This window comes from Solanum verrucosum, unplaced genomic scaffold, assembly GCF_900185275.1.
Source record: "Solanum verrucosum unplaced genomic scaffold, falcon-dt-bn FXZP01000280.1, whole genome shotgun sequence".
Lineage (NCBI taxonomy): Eukaryota > Viridiplantae > Streptophyta > Magnoliopsida > Solanales > Solanaceae > Solanum > Solanum verrucosum.
In genome coordinates this window covers 3431810-3448420 of record NW_026019982.1, presented here as the reverse complement: position 1 = coordinate 3448420, position 16611 = coordinate 3431810, and the positions used below count along the sequence as shown (strand labels likewise).

Here is a 16611-nt window from a genome sequence, read left to right as displayed (position 1 = left end):
CTCTACAACTCTATAAATTTATTGGTAAATTATATTTAAATAATTGATAATATGAATTGTTTAAATTAAGTACTTGAATATACTATAAAGTGTACTTTTACATGTATTTTCAAGTATCTAATTACGTATCAAATTGATCATATAAATATATTATTTTAAATTACAACTTATTAAGAGTAATGCTTACCATATAATCTAAGAAAGTGACATATCAAGTGATCAACTTATTCATGTAATAGACGGTTGAGAAAAAACGTAAAATTGAAGTGTCTAATAGGAATAATTTATCATGTGTTCAGATACTCAATTAAAATATATCGTAATTCGGATGTTATTACAAGTTAAATTACACCAATTATCTTACATTCCTAGGGTCGTTTGGTGTGTACAATTATAGTCTCTTTATGAAATATCCCATCTTATCCTACCTACCACACTGACCCCTTTAATGCATATAAAGAGAAACTTAACATTTGTGAATTAAGAATCAAACAATTGAATAATACTTTCTCTAACATTTGTGTGTGTGTGTGTGTGAGAAAGAGTATAGCTATGGATGATAGTTCAATATCAAATAGTCTTAAAAGTCCCATGCTATCTCCAACATCATTGGACACAAACAAATGGTGGATTATTATTATTAATAAGTTAATTGATGTTGAAGAAGCCAAGAATCAAATATTGTTCTCTTTGCCAATGATTGTTGTTACTACTTGTTTCTACTTCATTAATCTTGTCTCTGTCATGTTTGCTGGTCATCTTGGACAACTTGAACTTGCTGCCTCAAATCTTGCTAATTCATGGGCTATGGTGTCTGGTTTAGCTTTTATGGTATGTATATCTTAATTCATTTTGACGATTTAAAAGTATAAGATTGTTATAGTTGAGATTCGAACTTATGACTTAATGTAAAAAAAATAAAAATTAACCCCTTTTGTATGCACTACAATTCGCCTATCAAGAGCGGAGTTGGAGTTTCAATTACAAATTCAGCAGAATTCAATAGCTCTAGCTTAAATTATGAACTTTTATTTGAATATTCACTTATTAATATGTATTCATTTTGTTTGTATGTTGACACTGCTTACGTAGATTGGCCTAAGTGGTGCACTTGAGACATTATGTGGTCAAGGTTATGGAGCAAAAATGTACAGAATGTTGGGAATACATCTTCAAACATCATGTATCATATCATTCTTATTTTCTATAGTAATTTCTATCATATGGTGGAATTCAGATACAATTCTGATTTTACTTCATCAAGATCCTGACATAGCAAAAAAGGCAGGGGAGTTCTTGAAGTTATTAATTCCTGGATTGTTAGCATATGGTTTTTTACAAAATATATTGAGATTTCTTCAAGCACAATCAATTGTGTTGCCTCTTGTTGTGTGTTCAGTGGGATGTTTAGTTATACATATTGGTATTGCTTATGGTTTGGTTCATTGGACAAGTCTTGGTTTTAATGGAGCACCATTAGCTGTTTCCATTTCGATTTGGATATCCGTCCTCACGTTGGGTGTATACGTGCTTTTTTTCCGAGAGGTTTAGCCATATATGGAGGGATGGTTTCTCATTCGAGCCGTTCCATTATGTCCTTATGAACTTGAAGTTGGCATTGCCCTCTGCAGCCATGGTATGGTAAGTTATAACCTCATGATACATCTCTTAATTTTGTTATTCTAGTTGTTAAGTTCTTGTTGCTATATAGTTTTGGACAATTCTCTGATCTCTGTGAGCTAGTTTTTGGGGTTGAGTTGACTCAGTGTCTATTTCATTACGTGGTATAGAGTCAGACTAAATCTCAATTCTTGGTTTACCTGATGTTGGATCTCCATGTTATGTTTGTCATGTCTACTCTCCACATGTCTAATCCTAAGCACAAAAGAGGTGTTAGAAGTCCCATATATATATATTGTGGGATGGGAAATTAGTTTTCATTTATAGTATTAATCAATTCTCACCTCATGAGCTAGATTTCGATTGTTGAGTTTAGCATATCCATTCATTTACACTAGCAAAACTCATTGTCATCCGAGCCAAACACGAATGCAGTGGGAAAAGCCTTTGTCTATTGCCAAAAGTCACTGAATGGGTAAGTCGTCAATCCTTGGATTATATAAGTCATGTACTTATTCTTGGATTACGTGCAAGCGTTTCACACCAGAGATTCCTAGTCTACACTTGTGTGATTCCTAATATATAATGTCATTGTCCTAGAAAGCAGAGTCTAGTTCCCCTTCCTTTAATCAAACGAATTCTATTTAGGCGGATCATGGCATGGTTTGATCTTGTGTTTTCTCGTTTCGAACCCATAATTTCCTAATTTGATGTTTACAGTTTGGAGTACTGGGCTTTTGAGCTTCTTGTGTTATTAGCTGGTTTGATGCCAAACTCAGAAACAACTACTTCTCTAATTGCAATGAGGTAATTAGACTTAATCTTTCCTTTAAACCACTCTCAAAGGGTAAAATTTAGTGTAGTTGACCCTAATTGTTTTGGTTTGTGACTTTTTTTAGTGTAAATACTGAAGCCATTGCCTACACTGTCTCTTATGGTCTGAGTGCAGCTGCAAGGTAATGTTTTTTTTTGAGATTCGCTTTGTTAGCATCAGCATGACACCTGATTATTTCGATTATTGTGCAGCACTAGGGTGGCAAATGAGTTAGGAGGTGGAAATATTGACAAAGCTAAGCATGCTATGGTTGTTACTCTCAAGCTATCTGTTCTTGTTGCTCTTATAGTTGATTTGGTTCTATTTTTTGGTCATGATGTCTGGGCTGGCCTATTCAGTGATAATACAGAAATAATAAAAGAATTTGCCACCATGATGCCACTTCTCTTAATCTCATTTGTATTGGATTTCTTTCAAGGAATTTTATCAGGTTAGATTCTTAAACTTCATATCACGTCAAATCATAATATACATAAACATGAGACACTCAAACTTGACTTCAGCTGACAACTGAACACTACAAGTCTACAACTTTGAGTATGCACATCTAGCTAGACATCTCAACTTGTCTTCATTATGTAAGTTGAACTCTCCAACTTACAAAATGATCAGATCTAGACACCTCTAAAATTTACGTGTCACGTCAAACTACACACTAGGAATGAATTGAGGTGTCGATAAATGTAAATTCTCAAAGTTGGACTGTTTAGTTGTTAGTTCAGGTCAAGTTAAAATGTCTATTAAGTTTTTTGTATTTAAAATGAGGTTTCTAAAAGAGATTTTGTAAATGAATTGATCAATAGGGGTGGCTAGGGGATGTGGATGGCAACATTTGGCTATGTGCATCAACTTGGCAACATTCTATTTTATTGGTATGCCAATAGCTGGCCTCCTTGCCTTCAAGTTCAACTTACATGCTCAGGTAATTCAAGTGCATGTCATGCCTTTTTTTTTTGCGCACTTTGGTATTTAGAGGCGCATTCAGAATTTAAACTTGATAGATTTTGCCTTTTTTGAGATTATCTACACCAAACTTATTGTTATTCTAAAACTATGAGTTCAAAATCTTGTATTTATTGATTTTTTCTTTTGTGGAATTTAAAAGTATATAATGGTGCTATGAGTTAAAAAGTTGATACTGAATTCAGTTGAATTCATAAGCACGTGCTTCATCTCCGCCTCTACTTTATCATGTTGTGGATCAACAAACTTTAAGTTTCTTTAATATATCATATTTTTTGGATTTCAACTTATTTATTTGCAATTACGCCTTACATCTTAGTTTATTATAAAATTATCATGTCTAAGATCCTAATATTTTTATTTTTTTTGAAAAAAATGTGATGTAGGGTTTATGGATGGGCTTGATATGTGGTCTAGCTTTAGTTTATTATAAAATTATCACGTCTAAGATCCTAATATTTTTATTTTTTTTGAAAAAAATGTGATGTAGGGTTTATGGATGGGCTTGATATGTGGTCTAGCTTGCCAAGGTTTGGGCTTATTGCTACTAACATTATTCATCAAATGGGAAAAAGTAGAGGCCTCAACAAAGAGCAATAGTGAAAATGAACTTCTACCTTAAGCATGAATCCATGAGAATCACTTGCTTATTGGGCCATTGGTGGGACTGTTTGCTATTGGAGTTAATTTTCGGTTACTCGAGTTTTGAGAATTGTCTTTAAATTTTATTTTTATTTTAATTAAAATAAAAATATCACTTAATTATCATTATTTTTCCCTCAAGAAATATTAAAAGACTTCAAAAGTCTCATTCTCTCCTAGTTGGTCTATCATGTCATTAAAACCTCATTTTTCTTAATAGGAGTAATAGACATATTTAATTCATTTAACCAAAATTATAAATCAAGCTCAATAAAATTTAACAATTGTATTTTTTATACTTCTTATCATAGAAAGTACGATTCACCAAAACACAATAATTTTTTATACTTAATATTTTTTTAAAAAGGACCGACTTGCTGGGGGTATATTATCACACCACAATTTATATCAAATTAAATTAATTAATTAATTATAGTTAAATAACTTAATAAAGTGTTTAGACATAAAAATGTGATTTTTTTTAAAGAAATGAAAAATTAAAGTTAGGTTTAGACATTTATTTAACTTGAAAAAGAAAATAGAAATTAAATGTTGTGACTAGAAAAAGATCACAATCAAAAACCACTTTTTCAAATACAAAACTTGTCTTAAACAATAAAAATCCAATGTATAACTAAATATTATTTTAAGAAATTATGTACAAACGAATCATTAAAAGGTTTATTTATACTTGTATTCAAATATATACATGTTGGCTTAGAGTTGTTTCAATAAAAATGTGAAAATTGTACTGTGAGGTATTAACAGGACCACAAGTTATTTTAATATTTATATTTATCATGATATTTTTATTATCAAAATTGAAAATCACCAATTACTACTCATACAACTACCTCTCTCTCTTTCCTCTTTTTATGTATAATTAAAATTATGAATCATCAAAAAGAAAAACGTGTAGAAAATCCTCCAAGTCATCATCTTGTTGGAGATTAAAACTACACTTCTTTTTTAGTGGCAATTATTAATTAGTAATTTCTATATGTTCTTCGATTTATGTTATTATTTGTTGTTTCGTGTAGTTTAGTTATAATATTATTTTGTTATAGTATTGTTCTGCTATATTCTTTTACCCCTTCCTTCAAGAGCTCTCACCTTTTTGCTCCCACACACTTCCTTCTTCAAAGCCCCCATCGAAGTTTATCATTATTGTCCTTAAATTGAAATTAATTTTCTTCAATAGTGATAGTCATAATTAAAATCGAAGCTAATTTTTTTCAACAATGGCAACCAAAAATTGAAGCTAATTTCTTTTAATAATGGCATCTTCAGTTATACCCTCAAGATCCACACCTTTCAGCAATAAGGTTTGTGCCTATATTAGAACTAAATATTTGATGCAACTTTCTTCATTGTTTGATGTTTTATAATTATGGTGCAAAAAGACGTCTTTTAATAATAAACAAAAACAAAATTAAAAAATAATAAATTAAATATATTTTTTTACGTGGTGTTGATGTGCATTGACATGATAATTTCATATATATAGTGTCTGACGTTTCATATGATTGAAGTTTAGATAAAAATAATTAAACTTTGACCATATCATATGCATGAACTTGACCAGGAAAAAAAGAATAAAAAGTTATTTAGGTTAAAATAACTAAATTCAGTTGCATATGGCTAAGTTCAAATAAAAATAATTGAACTTCAAACATTTATGTCTGAACATAAAAAAAAAAAAACAATTTAACTTTAGTCATATATTGTTAAAAGTTTGAATTTATCACCGATTCTAACTCCAATCACCGTAGATCGTACATATAAAGTTATTTCAAATTATAGTAAAAATTTGCAAATAATATGATTTACATGGTGATTTCAAAATCAAGTATTCATGCACTTCACCCGATATCATTTATTAATAAGCGACGTGGTGAACCGTTGTGGATGGTGACTATGGAATTCTTGACCATTTTTGTGAGTTGTCAGCATCATGCATTCAAGGACTACTACAACAACTAGGTTGGGCCTCATTAAGAGAATGAATTTAATTAGTTTTGTACAATTTTTATATAGAGATATATAGTTATTGGGTCTAGAAAAAATTATCTAAATACACAATTTATTTTATTATATTCTCTAAAATTTCCTACCATTTAAAAAAATTACGAGAATCCCTCATTTTCTATTTTCAGGTACATCACATTACGCGATGTATCGATCAGATACATCACTTAACGCAATGTATCGGTCGGATACATCACTTTACGCGATATATCGGTCAGATACATCATTGTACGCGATGCATCAAGACATACGTGATGTATCGAGGACGTTGAATGGTGTATGAAATCGAGGACGTTGAGTGATGTATATGAAATCGAGCCATGATGTATTGGGTGTTGAGGGATGTATCCGAAATTGGAACACAGTGTATCGAGACATTTTGGGTGGATCCGGATTCTACCAAATTTAAGTGATTTTAGTAATTTGGAATGAATAGGGATATCATGTAATTAGCTCTTAACACTATGAGATTTGTGTAAAATTCTCAAAAATAAATGCGAAATAAAAAGGAATATGAAGTGTTCCCATATGGTTTGATGAAAATGTGGCATTATTTGATTTCAAAATGCAGTGTATGTAATGTATTACTGAATCTTTAATGTATGACACATACATATTATCACTAGAAATCACTTCAATCATCATAAAAAATTATTTGTATGTCATTGTTTGTACGAGATACACTTATAATTCAAACTTAAAATAAAGAGATATGTATATTGTGTGCATTTGCTATATATATAATATTCAAACTCTCGTGTATCATAATTTTTTTTGTTGAAATGAAATTATTTTGAGTAAATATACATGCTATGTTTATTGTGTATCTGATACATTTATCTGGATGTATCTGAACGTTTTTGAACACATCAAAATTCGATAAGATATGTAATATTATAAACTAGACTATATCTAAACAATTAACTAGACTAGTGAGATTTATATAAGTTTCCCTTCTGAATGAGTCTCTTGGATGACATATGATTATGTTTTATTATGAAATGTTTTTATTAATTTTTATTTTGAAAATAAAAAAATATTTAAAAACTAGAATGGTGTGTTGTCCATAAAATAAATTAGAGTTATTTTTAATTTTTGTGATTAATTTAAAGTAAAAAAGTGAAAATATTTTTTTATTATTTTTAGAATTAAAAAAAAATAATATTAACTTCAAGTTGAATTCGAAAATTTTATTTTACTTTTTAGAAATGACAACATATTTAATTATAAAAAATATTAAAATTAATTCTTGCAAAATTAAAAATATCACATGAATTAAAAACGTGGGAATCTATATTCACATGGCTTTACGCCTTTACCATTATGAGCATTTATTGCCAATGAATTACTGCCACAACAAATTGGTTGGGCCCTTATTCAGATAAAGTTTAGATTCTCTACAACTCTATAAATTTATTGGTAAATTATATTTAAATAATTGATAATATGAGTTATTTAAATTAAGTACTTGAATATACTATAAAGTGTACTTTTACATGTATTTTCAAGTATCTAATTACGTATCAAATTGATCATACAAATATGTTATTTTAAATTACAACTTATTAAGAGTAATGCTTACCATATAATCTAAGAAAGTGACATATCAAGTGATCAGCTTATTCATACAATAGACGGTTGAGAATAAACATAAAATTGAAGTGTCCAATAGAAATAATTTATCATGTGTTCAGATACTCAATTAAAATATGTCGTAGTTCGAATGTTATTACAAGTTAAATTACACCAATTGTCTTACATTCCTAGGGGCGTTTGGTGTGTACAATTATAGTCTCTTTATAAAATAGCCCATCTTATCCTACCTACCAAACTGACCCCTTTAATGCATATAAAGAGAAACTTAACATTTGTGAATTAAGAATCAAACAATTGAATAATACTTTCTCTAACATTTGTGTGTGTGTGTGTGTGAGAAAGAGTATAGCTATGGATGATAGTTCAATATCAAATAGTCTTAAAAGTCCCATGTTATCTCCAAAATCATTGGAGACAAACAAATGGTGGATTATTATTATTAATAAGTTAATTGATGTTGAAGAAGCCAAGAATCAAATATTGTTCTCTTTGCCAATGATTGTTGTTACTACTTGTTTCTACTTCATTAATCTTGTCTCTGTCATGTTTGCTGGTCATCTTGGACAACTTGAACTTGCTGCCTCAAATCTTGCTAATTCATGGGCTATGGTGTCTGGTTTAGCTTTTATGGTATGTATATCTTAATTCATTTCGACGATTTAAAAGTATAAGATTGTTATAGTTGAGATTCGAACTTATAACTTAATGTAAAAAAAATAAAAATTAACCCCTTTTGTATGCACTAGAATTTGCCTATCAAGAGCGAAGTTGGAGTTTCAATTACAGATTCAGCAGAATTCAATAGCTCTAGCTTAAATTATGAACTTTTATTTGAATATTCACTTATTAATATGTATTTATTTTGTTTGTATGTTGACACTGCTTACGTAGATTGGCCTAAGTGGTGCACTTGAGACATTATGTGGTCAAGGTTATGGAGCAAAAATGTACAGAATGTTGGGAATACATCTTCAAACATCATGTATCATATCATTCTTATTTTCTATAGTAATTGCTATCATATGGTGGAATTCAGATACAATTCTGATTTTACTTCATCAAGACCCAGACATAGCAAAAAAGGCAGGGGAGTTCTTGAAGTTATTAATTCCTGGATTGTTAGCATATGGTTTTTTACAAAATATATTGAGATTTCTTCAAGCACAATCAATTGTGTTGCCTCTTGTTGTGTGTTCAGTGGGATGTTTAGTTATACATATTGGTATTGCTTATGGTTTGGTTCATTGGACAAGTCTTGGTTTTAATGGAGCACCAATAGCTGTTTCCATTTCGATTTGGATATCCGTCCTCACGTTGGGTGTATACGTGCTTTTTTCCGAGAGGTTTAGTAATATATGGAGGGATGGTTTCTCATTCGAGCCGTTTCATTATGTCCTTATGAACTTGAAGTTGGCATTGCCCTCTGCAGCCATGGTATGGTAAGTTATAACCTCATGATACATCTCTTAATTTTGTTATTCTAGTTGTTATATAGTTTTGAACAATTCTCTGAGCTAGTTTTTGGAGTTGAGTTGACTCAGTGTCTATTTCTTTATGTGGTATCAGAGTCAGACTAAGGGTGTGTTTGGTTGTTTTTCAATTTTCTCATGTTTGGTTGGGTTAAATGTTTTGGAAAATGTTTTCCAAATCAACTCATTTTCCTCAAATTTAAGGAAAATGACTTCCCTTCAAAACTTAAGGAAAACATTATCCAAAACTCTCTTCCAACTTCCAATTAAAAAAAAAATTGTTGAAAAAATCAATTTATTTGGTCCCTACCCTCAAACCAGCCCCCCCCCCCCCCCCCAACCACCCCCCAAAAAAATAATAATTTAAAGTTTATTTTTGAATTCAATATTTTTACCCCACCCTCACCCCTACCCCCACACCTACCACCACCCCTCCCAAAAAAAAATTAAAAGTTGTTTTTAAAAGATATTTCTAAAAATTTCAATTTTTTATTTTTTTACACCCCCACCTCCTACCCTCGCCCCCCAGCCCCCTCACCCCCTTCTAAAAGAAAAAAATTTAAGTTTGTTTTTAAAAAATATTATTTCATTTTTTCAACCTTACCCTCGACCCCCCTACCCAGCTCCCACCCACCCCCTACCAGCCTCCCACTCCCCAAAAAAAATTTAAGTTTGTTTTTAAAAAATATTTTCGACTTCAAAATTTCATTTTTTCATCCCTACCATCGACCCCCCCCCCCCCTCCGCCTACCAGCCCCCCCACCCCAAAAAAAATTTTAAGTTTGTTTTTAAAAAAATATTTTTGACTTCAAAATTTCATTTTTTCCACCCCTACCCTCGATCCCCCCACCCCCCACCCACTCCCTACTAGCCCCCCCCCCCCACCCCCAAAAAAAATTTTAAGTTTGTTTTTAAAAAATATTTTCGACTTCAAAATTTCATTTTTTCACCCCTACCCTCGACCCCCCACCCACCCAACCCCTACCAGCCCCCCACCCCCAAAAAAAATTTAAGTTTGTTTTTAAAAAATATTTTTAACTTTAAAATTTCAATTTTTCACCCCTACCCTCGATCCCCCCACCCAAGCCCTACCAGCCCCCCACCCCCCAAAAAAAAATTTAAGTTTGTTTTTAAAAAATATTTTTAACTTCAAAATTTCAATTTTTCACCCCTACCCTCAACCCCCCCACCCACCCCCTACCAGCCCCCACCCCCAAAAAAAAATTAAGTTTGTTTTTAAAAAATATTTTCAATTTCAACAATTATTTTCTACTCTAGTAAAAATAAAAGAAATTTTTCAAAAACATTTTTCATTCATAAATCAAACACTAAAAATCTTTTTCGGAAAATATTTTCTATTCACCAACCAAACATGAGAAAATAAGTCAAAAATCAACTTGTTTTCCAAGAAAACATTTTCTAAGAAAACATTTTCCTTCATACCAAACACACCCTAAATCTCAATTCTTGGTTTACCTGATGTTGGATCTCCATGTTATGTTTGTCATGTCTACGCTCCACATGTCTAATCCTAAGCACAAAAGAGGTGTTAGAAGTCCCATATATATATATTGTGGGATGGGAAATTAGTTTTCATTTATAGTATTAATCAATTCTCACCTCATGAGCTAGATTTCGATTGTTGAGTTTAGCATATCCATTCATTTACACTAGCAAAACTCATTGTCATCCGAGCCAAACACGAATGCAGTGGGAAAAGCCTTTGTCTATTGCCAAAAGTCACTGAATGGGTAAGTCGTCAATCCTTGGATTATATAAGTCATGTACTTATTCTTGGATTACGTGCAAGCGTTTCACACCAGAGATTCCTAGTCTACACTTGTGTGATTCCTAATATATAATGTCATTGTCCTAGAAAGCAGAGTCTAGTTCCCTTCCCTTCAATCAAACGAATTCTATTTAGGCGGATCATGGCATGGTTTGATCTTGTGTTTTCTCGTTTCGAACCCATAATTTCCTAATTTGATGTTTACAGTTTGGAGGACTGGGCTTTTGAGCTTCTTGTGTTATTAGCTGGTTTGATGCCAAACTCAGAAACAACTACTTCTCTAATTGCAATGAGGTAATTAGACTTAATCTTTCCTTTAAACCACTCTTAAAGGGTAAAATTTAGTGTAGTTGACACTAATTGTTTTGGTTTGTGACTTTTTTTAGTGTAAATACTGAAGCCATTGCCTACACTGTCTCTTATGGTCTGAGTGCAGCTGCAAGGTAATGTTTTTTTTTGAGATTCGCTTTGTTAGCATCAGCATGACACCTGATTATTTCGATTATTGTGCAGCACTAGGGTGGCAAATGAGTTAGGAGGTGGAAATATTGACAAAGCTAAGCATGCTATGGTTGTTACTCTCAAGCTATCTGTTCTTGTTGCTCTTATAGTTGATTTGGTTCTATTTTTTGGTCATGATGTATGGGCTGGCCTATTCAGTGATAATACAGAAATAATAAACAAATTTGCCACTATGACACCTTTGCTCTTAATCTCCTTTCTATTTGATTTCTTTCAAGGAATTTTATCAGGTCAGATTCTTAAACTTCATATCACGTCAAATCATAATATGCATGAACATGAGACACTCAAACTTGACTTCAGCTGACAACTGAACACTACAAGTCTACAACTTTGAGTATGCACATCTAGCTAGACATCTCAACTTGTCTTCATTATGTAAGTAGAACTCGCCAACTTACAAAATGATCAGATCTAGACACCTCTAAAATTTACGTGTCACGTTAGACTACACACTAGGAATGAATTGAGGTGTCGATAAATGTGAATTCTCAAAGTTGGACCGTTTAGTTGTTAGTTCAGGTCAAGTTAAAATGTCTATTAAGTTTTTTGTATTTAAAATGAGGTTTCTAAAAGAGATTTTGTAAATGAATTGATCAATAGGGGTGGCTAGGGGATGTGGATGGCAACATTTGGCTATGTGCATCAACTTGGCAACATTCTATTTTATTGGTATGCCAATAGCTGGCCTCCTTGCCTTCAAGTTCAACTTACATGCTCAGGTAATTCAAGTGCATGTCATGCCTTTTTTTTTTTTTTGCGCACTCTGCTATTTAGAGGCGCATTCAGAATTTAAACTTGATAGATTTTGCGTCTTTTGAGATTATCTACACCAAACTTATTGTTATTCTAAAATTATGAGTTAAAAATCTTGTATTTATTGATTTTTTCTTTTGTGGAATTTAAAAGTATATAATGGTGCTATGAGTTAAAAAGTTGATACTGAATTCAGTTGAATTCATAAGCACGTGCTTCATCTCCACCTCTACTTTATCATGTTGTTGATCAACAAACTTTAAGTTTCTTTAATATATCATATTTTTTGGATTTCAACTTATTTATTCGCAATTACGCCTTACATCTTAGTTTATTATAAAATTATCATGTCTAAGATCCTAATATTTTATTTTATTTTTGAAAAAAATGTGATGTAGGGTTTATGGATGGGCTTGATATGTGGTCTAGCTTGCCAAGGTTTGGGCTTATTGCTACTAACATTATTCATCAAATGGGAAAAAGTAGAGGCCTCAACAAAGAGCAATAGTGAATATGAACTTCTAGCTTAAGCATGAATCCATGAGAATCACTTGCTTATTGGGCCATTGGTGGGCTTGTTTGCTATTGGAGTTAATTTTTGGTTACTCGAGTTTTGAGAATTGTCTTCAAATATTATTTTATTTTAATTAAAATAAAAATATCACTTAATTATCATTATTTTTCCCTCAAGAAATATTAAAAGACTTCAAAAGTCTCATTCTCTCCTAGTTGGTTTGTCATGTAATTAAAACCTCATTTTTCTTAATAGGAGTAGTAGACATATTTAATTCATTTAACCAAAATTATAAATCAAGCTCAATAAAATTTAACAATTGTATTTTTTATACTTCCTATCATAGAAAGTACGATTCACCAAAACACAATTATTTTTTATACATAATAGTTTTTTTAAAAAGGACTGACTTGCTGGGGGTATATTATCACACTACAATTTATATCAAATTAAATAAATAAATTAATTATATTTAAATAACTTAATAAGGTGTTTAGATATAAAAATGTGATTTTTTTTTCAAAAAAAGTGAAAAATTAAAGTTATGTTTAGACATTTATTTAACTTGAAAAAGAAAATAGAAATTAAATGTTGTGACTAAAAAAAGATCACAATCAAAAACCACCTTTTCAAATACAAAACTTGTCTTAAACAAAAAAAATCCAATGTATAACTAAATATTATTTTAAGAAATTATGTACAAACGAATCATTAAAAGGTTTATTTTATACTTGTATTCAAATATAGACATGTTGGCTTAGAGTTGTTTCAATAAAAATGTGAAAATTGTACTGTGAGGTATTATTATAAGGACCACAAGTTATTTTAATATTTATATTTATCATGATATATTTATTTTTTTTATCAAAATTGAAAATCACCAATTACTACTCATACAACTACCCCTCTCTCTTTCCTCTTTTTATGTATAATTAAAATTATGAATCATCAAGAAGAAAAACGTGCAGAAAATCCTCCAAGTTATCATTTTGTTGGAGATTAAAACTATACTTCTTTTTTAGTGGCAATTATTAATTCGTAGTTCCTATGTTCTTCGGTTTATGTTATTATTTGTTTTTTGTAGTTTAATTATAATATTATTTTGCTATAGTATTGTTCTGCTATATTTTTTATCCTTCCTTTAAGAGCTTTCACCTTTTTGCTCTCCAAAACACACTCACACGTACACTTCTTTCTTCAAAGCCCCCATAGAAGTTTATCATTATTGTCCTTAAATTGAAATTAATTTTCTTCAATAGTGATAATCATAATTAAAATCGAAGCTAATTTTTTTCAACAATGGCAACAAAAAATTGAAGCTAATTTCTTTTAATAATGGCATCTTGAGTTATACCCTCAAGATCCACACCTTTCAGCAATAAGGTTTGTGCCTATATTTGAACTAAATATTTGATGCAACTTTCTTTCATTGTTTGATGTTTTATAATTATGGTGCAAAAAGACGTCTTTTAATAATACACAAAAACAAAATTAAAAAATAATAAATTAAATATATTTTTTTACGTGGTGTTGATGTGCATTGACACGATAATTTCATATATATAGTGTCTGCCGTTTCATATGATTGAAGTTTAGATAAAAATAATTAAACTTTGACCATATCATGTGCATGAACTTGATCAGGAAAAAAAAATAAAAAGTTATTTAGGTTAAAATAACTAAATTCAGTCGCATATGGCTAAGTTCAAATAAAAATAATTGAACTTCAAACATTTATGTCTGAACATAAAAAAAAAACAAGTTAACTTTAGTCATATATTGTTAAAAGTTTGAATTTATCACTGATCCTAACTCCAAACACCGTACATATAAAGTTATTTCACATTATAGTAAAAATTTGCAAATAATATGATTCACATGGTGATTTCAAAGTCAAGTATTCATGCACTTCACCCGATATCATTTATTAATAAGTGAAGTGGTGAACCATTGTGGATGGTGACTATGAAATTCTTGACCATTTTTGTGAGTTGTCAGCATCATGCATTCAAGGACTACTACAACAACTAGGTTGGGCCTCATTAAGAGAATGAATTTAATTAATTTTGTACAATTTTTATATAGAGATATATAATTATTGGGTCTAGAAAAAATTATCTAAATACACAACTTATTTTATATTATTCTCTAAAATTTCCTACCATTTGAAAAAATTACGAGAATTCCTCATTTTCTATTTTCAGGTACATCACATTACGCGATGTATCGATCAGATACATCATTTAACGCAATGTATCGATCGGATACATCACTTTACGCGATATATCGATTAGATACATCATTGTACGCGATGCATCAAGACATACGTGATGTATCGAGGACGTTGAATGGTATATGAAATCGAGGACATTGAGTGATGTATATGAAATCGAGCCATGGTGTATTGGGTGTTGAGGGATGTATCCGAAATTGGAACACAGTGTATCGAGACATTTTGGGTGGATCCGGATTCTACCAAATTTAAGTGATTTTAGTAATTTGGAATGAATAGGGATATCATGTAATTAGCTCTTAACACTATGAGATTTGTGTAAAATTCTCAAAAATAAATGCAAAATAAAAAGGAATATAAAGTGTTCCCATATGGTTTGATGAAAATGTAGCATTATTTGATTTCAAAATGCAGTGTATATAATGTATTACTGAATCTTTAATGCATGACACATACATATTATCACTAGAAATCACTTCAATCATCATAAAAAATTATTTGTATGTCATTGTTTGTACGAGATACACTTATAATTCAAACTTAAAATAAAGAGATATATGTATATTGTGTGCATTTGCTATATATATAATATCCAAACTCTCGTGTATCATAATTTTTTTTGTTGAAATGAAATTATTTTGAGTAAATATACATGCTATGTTTATTGTGTTGCATAATTTTATTTTTTTTGAAATATAAGTTATTTAAAAAGTAATTACATGTGATTTCACGATAGTGTCAACATATTTGTATAATTTGTTTGCTTAAAAATTAATTGCATGGAATTTTACGAGTTTTAATTTTATGTACTAGTTGTATACAAATAATATACACAATCATATAACTTTTAAGTAATTACACATAAATTTCTATGATAAATGATAATTGGTTGCCAGATAAAATGATGGCTAACATATTATCACAGGTTAAACAACATTGATAATTACAAATAATCCTTACTCTAATACATATATAATAGCTTAATCCTATTTAATAATGAGTTTAACTATATACACATTTACTTGCGAATTCAAAATTTTCACTGAGAGATTCGATAAATAAAAATGTAATAATTGAAATACTTTATATGTACAATATAATTTTTTTTATCGAAGATTTCGAATGTACACTCTCTCCTCCTCCATCGGCCCCTCCCCATGTTCGACATCATAAAGGATTTATTACAATTATTAAGTCGCCTACAAAATATCTACAAGTAACTGTTCATAAAATATGTGATTTGTAGATTTAAAAATAAGATATGTCATCTGTTAAGACTTGCCATAAAAAGCTTGTATTTTTATAAAATAAGGCAAGTTGCATGCTAAATCACGTAGTCAAATCTATAAAAAAATAAAATAATGTACATATCGGTTTAATAAAAGTTGGGTCGGGCCCACACCCATAATATTGTCTTTTAGCTCATTATTAGACCATCAACTCTTGCTATTGAGCCCATCACTAATTCACTATAATGTATGTACATTATTATGAAAAAAAAAATCTGAAAAAGATTATTTTTCTACCATAATATAATGATTAGGATTCATAATAATATTGTCCTTTAGCTAGGGGCGTACATTCGATTTTTCGGTTTTTTGATTTTGTAAAAGTGTAATCTAATCCGATCCAAAATAAATTTGA

General features: G+C 30.4%; 1 protein-coding gene across 1 annotated transcript; it reads left to right on the top strand.

Annotated features, from left to right (window-relative positions):
* Window positions 1-483: 483 nt before the first annotated feature.
* LOC125817476 (protein DETOXIFICATION 19-like) lies at window positions 484-12879 on the top strand. Its single transcript, XM_049497008.1, is given in 9 exon segments — window positions 484-831; window positions 1093-1533; window positions 1535-1641; window positions 2341-2427; window positions 2520-2576; window positions 2647-2885; window positions 3259-3377; window positions 3909-4004; window positions 12712-12879. Coding segments are annotated over 9 exon segments (1464 nt in total). The 5' UTR covers window positions 484-552; the 3' UTR covers window positions 12751-12879.
* Window positions 12880-16611: the final 3732 nt, after the last annotated feature.